The sequence below is a fragment of the Osmerus mordax genome, chromosome 3, assembly GCF_038355195.1.
Source record: "Osmerus mordax isolate fOsmMor3 chromosome 3, fOsmMor3.pri, whole genome shotgun sequence".
NCBI lineage: Eukaryota > Metazoa > Chordata > Actinopteri > Osmeriformes > Osmeridae > Osmerus > Osmerus mordax.
The window spans coordinates 1,972,131-1,981,602 of record NC_090052.1 but is presented as its reverse complement, the minus strand read 5'-3'; the positions used below and the strand labels follow the sequence as shown (position 1 = coordinate 1,981,602).

Genomic DNA, 9,472 nt, shown 5'->3' with positions numbered 1-9,472 from the left:
TATTTTCATCAATTGCCACACAACGAGGATTCTATGTTCTGCGTTTGAGTTCAACCAGCTGCCTGTTAATATAGCAATGGATAGGATTTGCCTTACTTCTGCGTAATTTCTGTAACACAGTTAGCTAAAGCTATAGTGTTGTGATATGATGCTGAAAGTCATCTGCATGCTATTTTGACAAAATGTCCCACTGTATGCACAATCCTTACACAACTGGAACATTGCAGTCATGATTGTAAAAACTCCACCCATGCAAGTTGAGCAAGTGACATAGGCCTAAGTCGATACATTCCAGCACAGAATCTTAAAAACAAGATCTGCATGAAATAAGTAAAGACAGACTTCAGTTAGAAGCACAGGCTCACATCCGGATATTTACAAACGCAGGTTTCCAAATGATAAACTACACGCAAGTCATCATTGATCAGGCTGTAGATTCGAAAGCTGTAGGACTCACGTAAGCCTTTACATAAAATATCAAACTTTTGCAAGAGTTGTAAAATAAACTAAATCGACTCACTAAAGTATTAATATATTAAGCGACTATAGCATGTTGTACAACACTAAAATACGATTTTAAACATTTACTTTTTAAACCCACGCACAGGTGTCCTATTACATCACTTTACATCACAAATCAACTCAATGCAGTAAAGAAATTGTAATAAGATCGTTATGTATGTTAGTCTTGTTGTTTTCGTCATAAAGTCATATACGACAAATGGGAATAACATTAGGCATTATATCCTTTTCAGAGGCGTGTCTGCGTGTGTATGCGTATAGTCAGTTTTGTATTCTATGTGATTACTTATTTGCTCCACAAAGTCTTGTGGCACCCCCACTATCCATCATAAGTTCTGCATTGTTGCGAATTATGGTGTATTTTAGAGCTACAGTCAATTTATTATCAGAGAAAACTGAGTGTATGTGTGTGTGTATTGATATAATATATACTATTATAATATAATTGTTCGTACAGTTTAGCAATTTGGTCTAATGTTTGCGAGCCCATTTATTTACAAATGTATTAGGCCAATCATAAATGACCTCTGATATCCTATTTGCCAAATGATATATATGCCTGCATGAAAATGCAATATTTGTGTTACGAAACAATGGCGGCAATGGTATGACTTAAGAATACTGCAAATGTGTAATCATTGAACGCTGCTGTTGTTCTCTTGACTGGTTTATTAGATCATATGTTGTATATTTAACTATTTTCTATTAAATGTATAAGTTATGATACGATACCTTCAACCAACTGTTTCTTATCATATCATAGCACAAAAGATCAACTTCGCAATCCTAAATACAAATCATTGTATGGTGAATGTAACTTATATATTTATGAGAAGTTGACCATTTTGGTTGGATGCCCAAACTGTTTTGACCATCGTCTGAAAGCTTTCTAAGTGAAATTTTGACCAATGATGTTTTGAAAATCGTTAGTGTGTTGTGTCATAGCCAGGCATATGAAGGTTGTGACGTGGATACTAGCACACTATCTACAAAACAGCTCTGCAAATGGAATGTTGAACCATGTGTTTCCAATGATATCACTGTTGTTGATCAAGTTTTACATTTCAAGATGATTTTTCTCTTACACACACACACCCACAGAGGGAGCGAGAGAGAGAGAGAGAGAGAGGGCGCACCAGAGAGACATTTTGCATTTCTGATGGATTTCCCATGACTGGGCCTCGCCCATCTTGAAGTATATTCCAAAATTCTGTCATATCGATGGAGTAATACATACAGACATGGTATAATTTAATCTGTTTCATCATAACAGCCCGTCTGGCATTCCTCAACAATTAAACATGCGAAGGAAAAAGTATTAACAGTGAGAAACTGTTCAATTAAAGTTACGTTTGTGAACCAAATAAACATATCGTCTGCACTATATCGCCTTTAGTTTGTTTTGTTATCTTTTATTGAGTCCAAATATGTACAGCAAAAGAATAATGTGTAGTACCGTAGTGCAATCTGACAAAAGCTAGCTAGCTGTGAACGTATTGAAGATGGTAAATGTTAATGTGCTATTAAATGTCGAGCAAATCATATGGAGGCCTCTTTCCCTTGACGCAGAGTTTAAAAAAACGCCGAAATGAGTTGGGCAGAGAATGTGTGTGTGTGTGTGTGTGTGTGTGAGACAGAGAGAGAGAGAGAGAGAGAGAGAGAGAGAGAGAGAGAGAGAGAGAGAGAGAGAGAGAGAGAGAGAGAGAGAGAGTGAGAGAGAGAGAGAGAGAGAGAGAGAGAGAGAGAGAGAGAGAGAGAGAGAGAGAGAGAGAGAGAGAGAGAGAGAGAGAGAGAGAGAAAGAAAGAAAGAAAGAGAAAGAGAGAGAGATTTGCGTTGCTGTGTTTTAGATGGAGCAGATTTACAGCTTCAGGGCGTGCTGTACTTCATAAAACATATTATGTTTGAAAATGAACTGATGATCGTAAAGGAACGTTCATCACACCCAAGTGTGTACGGGCGATTGGGGAGGCCTAAATGGCCAGTTCCACTACTACACAATACAATTTGACAGTGAAAGTGAAATAGTGAGAGAGAAAAAAAACTACAGGGGGTTATTTTCTGTAGAATAGCCTTTTATAATTGTGAGTCTCAAACTGAAAGGCCGTATAGTCTCTCAATAGAGAATGTGGTTAGGATTCGTTTTCCTCGCTGTAATAGTTCAATATGCGCAGGGCGTTGACGCATTACGCTGGAGTAATTCAGGCAGTTTCAGGTTCCTGTGATATCAAGCGTCCAGCCCAACAACTTGAAACTACCTAAATCACAGATCAGCTTCGGGTGTAGAGACTGGTTGAGGCCGAGATTAGTTTCTCGCACACTGCATTAGAGTATCCGGGTCGGCCGTCTTCAAGCTGTGAATAGGAGAAAAAAAAGCCACAATTCCACATTTAGAGTAAACAGCATTCACACTGGGGATTTCAACTGAAATGCACGAGGGAACTTTAACATGTTGGCAAAACATCTACAGTTTATACAGACTTCTTTGTCATTCCTTATAACAGGCAATACTATAGCTATTATACAACGAATACAGTAATATAATCCCGTGGACACATCCGTAATTTGACTTCCTGAGGCCACAATAAACGGGCTGTCAATTGCCCCCGATAAAACTGGGAGGGTCTAGACAGCGCAGTGACACTTAAAATGGTGCGTTTATAACATGGCTGCCCTGGAGCTACAGACGAGGTAGCCTTATCTGAAGACAAAAGGCCAACAGCTGTATTTTTTCCAGCGCTGGGAAGTTCAAGCATGTGTTACTACTTTTCTCCACATACAAACTAAATTTTTGAATAAGATAATAGGCAGAAACAAATAGTTAGCATGACATTGTTTGGATATGCACGGATATATATATATGCACGGAGGATAGCCAAATACATTCACACATCAGTGTGTACTATGAACATAAGTGAGGTACAGTCAATAAGATAAACAACAGTACTGCATGATGTTGTATGACTTCATCTCTTCTGGAAAAGAAGAATAATACCGGTTAGGAGAGGATGCAGTGGACAGTGTTAGCAGGGGGCACAGACACTGGGCAAGTCTGCGGAAACTGCCATCTGCAACTTGGCTTTTGAACTCCTGAATTCTAATGTAGGATGGTGGTGCTAAATCGTGCCTACACTTGTCTGTTCTAACTGGGGGGAAATCTCGTGCAAAGATGTAGCTAAAACCAGCAAAATAGCAACTATAGTGGCAGAAAAGAAACACCTATGGAATTGTAATAATAAGTATCCGTGTGTCGACATTATCCGTAAGCAAGAGCGTTTGAAAAGATCAATAAATTATAGTGCAACATGACTGCATACTATAGGCCTACTGCATGCCATATACTGTTATCAATGTCGAATACAATAATATGTGGCCAAATATAGAGGAAAAAGTATTCACTGTCTACATTTACGCTACCTAAGGTTAGCAGAAATGGTTATAGTTTTTTGGAATGTATATGATCAAATATTATGTGTTTTTGGAAAGCCACACATACCATAGTATATGCCTAAAGTAAAAAAAATAACTGACCAAAAAAAAATCCCATGTAAAACTTTTAGAGAAATAAAAGAGATAAGCGACTCGTCGTCTCACATTTCATCTACTCAGGCCTGTTATCTGCAAATGGCAACCAAAGCACACAAACCAGCAGAATAGTGTTCTCCCAATCTACTTCTAGTGACAAAGTTCATAATAATGTCGCCCCCGCTGTCAAAGTAATCTCAGCTCTTTATTCAACATTCTATTTTAGAAAACAAACACAAAAGGATTAAGTTACCAATCATGCATTTCTTTAAATAGTAGACAGTCTTCGTTTAGATTCACCAATTTATGTTTAAAAAGAGGAAATTTGTGCATGTTCATAATCTGCCCTTTATACAAACAATGTTTTGTGCTTATTAAACGCAGTTTGCAGATAGTAAAGACACGTCAAAATCTTACAAACATGCATCCAAAATAAATAACAAAGTTCACGTGATGAATAGTGTGTCCTTAAAAAACATTTCTCTATTGCATTACGCACGACATGTACACAATCTACGTTCAGTTAGGAAACGTAGCAATCATTCAACTACACATCGAAAAACAAATACTAGACCGTTGCTTTGACAGAGAATAAATAAAGTGCTTCTATGAAATGTTATGTGAGACAATGGGGAAGAGCAAATTAATTTAAGTACGATGGTCAGGCGCCACCATATCATCATGCAATCATTTGGAACACAGACAGAAGGCGTGAATTCAGCCCATCCGTTGGAGAACAGGGCCTGTATCTCCATGTCAATCCACAGTCCACACTTGCCTTGGGGTTGCATCATCAGCCCGTGCTTTTAGCGCGCAGTCCATAGCATATTCTGTGCATCGCGTCTGACAAGGCAACAGACATGGCGAGGGATATATCTACACATCCATCAGATGGGGAAATGCATGATTGCATCCCTGGTCCTGTGTTCCCTCGTCATCTTCTTCATCTTCATGCGTCGGTTCTGGAACCAGATTTTAACTTGGCGGTCGGTGAGGCTGACACTGCGGCTGATCTCGAGGCGGCGCTCTCGAGTCAAATACATGTTGAAGAGAAACTCTTTCTCCAGCTCGAGTGTTTGGTATTTGGTGTAAGGACAGCGTTTCTTCCTACCCGCCTTAGCTGACAGCCATCCACTGGCTGCGTTTTCAACTGTGGCATCCTCTGTCAAAACGAGAAGACAATTTATGTCTACATAGGACAGCATATAGGAGCTGCATTTATTTTTTTAGTGGAACCGTTGTATGCTCGGTTCTAATTGGCTCGAGGGAATCACCTGGTTGTTTAGGCCTATTTATTTTAGTAGGCTATAAGAGGGGAAACAATCTCCCTCCGCCTACTTCTTTTTTCCCCTGTATATGTATGTGAGCGTGATTGTGTGAATACGAAACAACAAGGGGGGTAATTTGTATTTGTTTTGTAAGTGTAGGTATTTCCTGACAGACTATGTTTTGATTATGCTTTGGGATGTGTAGGCTTTACTTAGGCTACCTGTTTATAATAATTACAATAACTTTATAGGGTATTTTATGATAACTTTGCCAGACCACTGATTTAACGTTTGAAACTGCAGGTTTTTTTCCATGACACCTTGAACAGGCTATAGTTTTCAATCCAATTGAGACATTTGTTAAGTCTGGCCACAACGGCAAAGCACAAAGTCAACAATGGCTCATGAAAAAAACTATATTTCTATATTTGTTTGCATTTTATTTATTGCAATGATTTTGCCTGAATTGAAATGTTTATACTCAATACTCAGAATAGGCATGCAGTCCAAAAGCACATTTGACAGATTTGCATTTTATGGTCTGGATTAATATTATTGTTTCAAAAGAAATAAACGTTATAGGCTATGCTGGATTTCAAGAGTTAAATATTCACCTCAAAGTGTTAGTTATTAATTTGTTTGATCATCAAATCTCGTGCGTAACGATGTTAGCCCACAACCTGAGGAAATGTACGTCAATATTGGTTCACTTGATGACGTCAGTACTGCGAAAATATTTCTATTTAATACTAGGTAGATCCTACACATGATTTTCATATTTCCTCTCTTTCGGTATGACCATTCGATTATTTTGTATGAACTGTTATGAAATACTCTATATATTTTTTTAGCAAGCACCGGCGTAAAATGCACGGAATAATTAGCTTAACATTTTATTGTGAAAGCCAGTCAGTTATACACCCTGGCATAAACCTGCGTCCACAGCCAATGGTACCATAGCTTTTTCTTCCTACAAAGGAACCTTCCGCTGTTTTGATGTTCAAAAGAGCATAGTAAAATGGAGTGCATTCAGCCTGGCGAGAGTGGTTCGGTGTAATAAATTAATTTTGTGCAATGACACCCTTTGTGCTCTCCTGCCTCTTCCTTTTAACTGCCTTCGTAAACAAATCACCTTGTCTCCCTAGACTGGGATCGTGTTTTCCTGTGGCTATTGCCATGGTCGCCCTCTTATCTGTTCTCTCTTTCATACCCACCTTGTATCCCCCGTCTAGGGGTTTCACCGCCTTCGGGCAAGTCTGAGATAGTCTCGTCCTTTCGTAAACCTACAACTACATCTTCCATAGTCTGACCGCTGGTCAACGTGGTGATACTGTTACTACTGCTGTTGCTCTCGCTTCTCTGGGCCGGAAACTCACTGGTGCCCAGCGCCAAGTCTTCGTCAACGCGCTTTGTGTTTTCAGAGTCTGGACATGGCTGCATGGGGAAGCTCAAGTTGTACAGATGGCGCGAGCCTGATGTGTGGAAAGCGCCCGGCGAGCTGCTGGCCTCGTCTAACAAGCCATGATGATCCCCAACGTTACTGTACCCGTGGACTTTAATCCCAGAGTAGGAGTTCTCGGGACGGAAATAGCCTTGAATTGGATCCGAACTTCCCGTCATGGAACCCATTTCTGTCATTAGTCTCGTGAAGGCGGACACGTCCGGCGAGGGTTTGGACCGGGGATTCGATTCCAGAGTCACATAGGAGGAGTCATCTTTTCTGTTTGACGCGCTGAAAGGGCACGCGCTGGCCAGTTGGACCCGTACTGGACTGAAGTGTGGTTCGTTCCAGTCCACGAGTCCACGATTAAACTGGTGTCGCGGCAGAGTCGCTGTGTCCTGGGGCTGCAACGGCTGGTGCTGGCTCATGGTTCCGTTTACGGCCGTGAGTGGCACAGGAGTGGGACCCCAGTTAGTCTGGACTTTGAAGTCCAGATCAGAAGGCGCGGTGCTCTGGTGCCGATGGGGCACAGTAGGGGGCTCATTCGGACCGCAATCCATGAAAGAGTTAACCGAGGAAGCCGTGAAAACGGATCTCTCAGAGTATGACATTGCTAGGGCATGTTTTAGCGACGGCAAGAGGGGCGCTCTCATTTGGTTTCTCAAATAGAAACGGCTACAGCGAGCAGCTTCCTGATTGGGACCCAATGGCGTCTGGGGTTCACGGACAGGCTCCGCCCCTTGTATTGCAGGTTTAATCCAAATGTCCCGAATCTCCACATGAGAACTTCACGTGTAATGAATGTATCTAAATAGATTGCAGATTTGTATATACTCTCTCACGTTTAAGTAATTTTCAATTAATTGCAAAGCTTGACGTCAGTGCTTAATTCCAACTCACAAAACAATACCCTTGGCTCTTACAATGGTTTCATAATGCTATTAACATCAAGTTGAAGAATTCTTCATCAAATTCAGTTTGATGACAAACCTAAATCTAACAATATTGAAGCGCATTCAAATTTCAAATCCACACCAAATGTTGCACGTAATCATAGGGCGTGCATAATATTTAAGACCCCCGCGTAGGCCTATTAGGTTGAACAAATACAAGCCTTTCATATCGGTTGAATTAACAGAAGCTTATTTCATAACAATCACTTTCCAGAATTCATTACTTCTCGATTATACCTTGTCTCTTTATTGGACAAAATAAGATGCAATAACGTAACTATAAGAAGCTAAATTAGACTTAAATATAACAGTACGGCTGTTATTACGCACATGCATCACTACTTTACGCACAAATTCACCGGTTGTATAATAACTTTAAAAGACTGCTTGATAGCATATTTTCCTAATCTCTGCTATGACAGATATTATTGTGCGGCGCAATCTATACATTTATATAACTTTCTGAGGATATTAGTGAATAACCAGGAAAAATGATTAGTACCATTAAAGTAAATATAGTGTTCTCAACTATTTTTCAAGTATCCTACATTTGATACTTACTACAAACTATAAATGTATCCTGAAAATGTAGTGTCATGTATAAGAAATGTAGTCTCATAATGACAATTATTACAATATTTATAATAATGATGTATGTCATAACAATACCTATCTGTTTTGTTACAAGGACTCTAACTGACAAAAACAAAATAAAACGTATAATCTAAAGGTTTACTTCAAAGACAGGCAATTTCATTATACGGAACTTCATTATTTTCAGGGAAGAAAAAAGTATTCTATTTATTTGAAATCGTTGCTAAATAATAGCCTTTGTTTTATTTTTTTTAAACAATGTTGATGTAGTTTTTTGTGGTTTCGTAAGACAATTATTAACCTCGTGTCTTGAATTTGATCCAGGACAAACTCAAGTTAAAATAAAAAGTAGTAGGCCTTATACTAGCCCACAGTGGTTGGAGTGAATGGAGGTTTCAGTCAGACATTTAGCCAGTGTGTGGGCCGACATTTTTCGACAGGTTGAAAAGGTGTTACTGTGTATCAGTATAGCAAGTTGAACGGCGTAAGGAACAATGGGGTTGGTGGTCTTAGGCCTATACTACTTTAACAACTACACTTTTTAAATGTTACGTTTTTTTACTACTTTTGTCAGCAGTTAGTAGTGTCATTTCAGTAGCATGCTAAAACGTGTTTGCCTTGCCCAGGGACAACAGATGTGGGGAAATCGGTGCAAACACAACATGAATTCGGGGATAAACATAAAAGGATAGAGAAAAGTAAGTAATGCAACGGGAGGTCATGTTCACTGAAATAGTGAGTTAGACAGCTGAAAATATTTAGGAGTCATTCGCAACCAAAAACCATATCAGCCCCCAGATGTCGCTATAAAGCTGCAATATTAGAATATTATTGCCACGTTGAACAAACAGCACCGAAGTGATTCTGTGTGTGAAATGTGTACCGACCACGACGGGTGCCGGTTACGTAGCATTTCTGTTGAAATCCTGTATGAAAGGTTTGTTTAGATATTCTACATACATTCACTAGATTTCACCTTTAAACATAATCGGCAATTAAAAACCCTGCTCTCAATCGAAAAGGTCTTTATTTACCCAACACTTTAGACATGCAGGTTAGACCTACACGGAAGAAATAAGATTGTTTGTGCAAGGCACTCCTAGTAAAGGTAAACATGATAGAGCCTACTTTATCCCTTCCAAGCCTAGAAAAACGGAGGAAATATTTAAGT

The 9,472-nt window shown here is 39.5% G+C and overlaps 2 protein-coding genes across 3 annotated transcripts in view; one reads left to right on the top strand and one right to left on the bottom strand.

Annotated features, from left to right (window-relative positions):
- Positions 1-9,472, top strand: part of LOC136938120 (GTPase IMAP family member 8-like) — a 261,770-nt gene that overhangs the window by 113,972 nt on the left and 138,326 nt on the right.
- On the bottom strand, positions 2,461-7,365 carry hoxb10a (homeobox B10a). 2 transcript variants are annotated; one of them, XR_010876385.1, is made up of 3 exons: positions 6,528-7,365; positions 4,824-5,207; positions 2,461-2,874 (listed from the first exon to the last, which is right to left on the bottom strand). XR_010876385.1 is itself a non-coding variant. In XM_067232465.1 (2 exons), the coding sequence occupies exons 1-2, from the start codon at positions 7,363-7,365 to the stop codon at positions 4,933-4,935; spliced, it is 1,113 nt and encodes a 370-aa protein (XP_067088566.1). In that variant the 3' UTR covers positions 4,232-4,932. The 2 variants fall into 2 exon arrangements, 1 of the variants encoding a protein (XP_067088566.1); XM_067232465.1 differs by lacking the exon at positions 2,461-2,874 and having other exon boundaries at positions 4,232-5,207.

Excerpts from the sequence above, each read along its gene's own strand:
- hoxb10a (XM_067232465.1), bottom strand. The coding sequence starts at position 7,365 with ATGTCATACTCTGAGAGATCCGTTTTCACGGCTTCCTCGGTTAACTCT. Across the intron at positions 5,208-6,527 it reads CCCTAGACGGGGGATACAAG|AGGATGCCACAGTTGAAAAC; the intron begins GTGGGTATGAAA and ends TCGTTTTGACAG.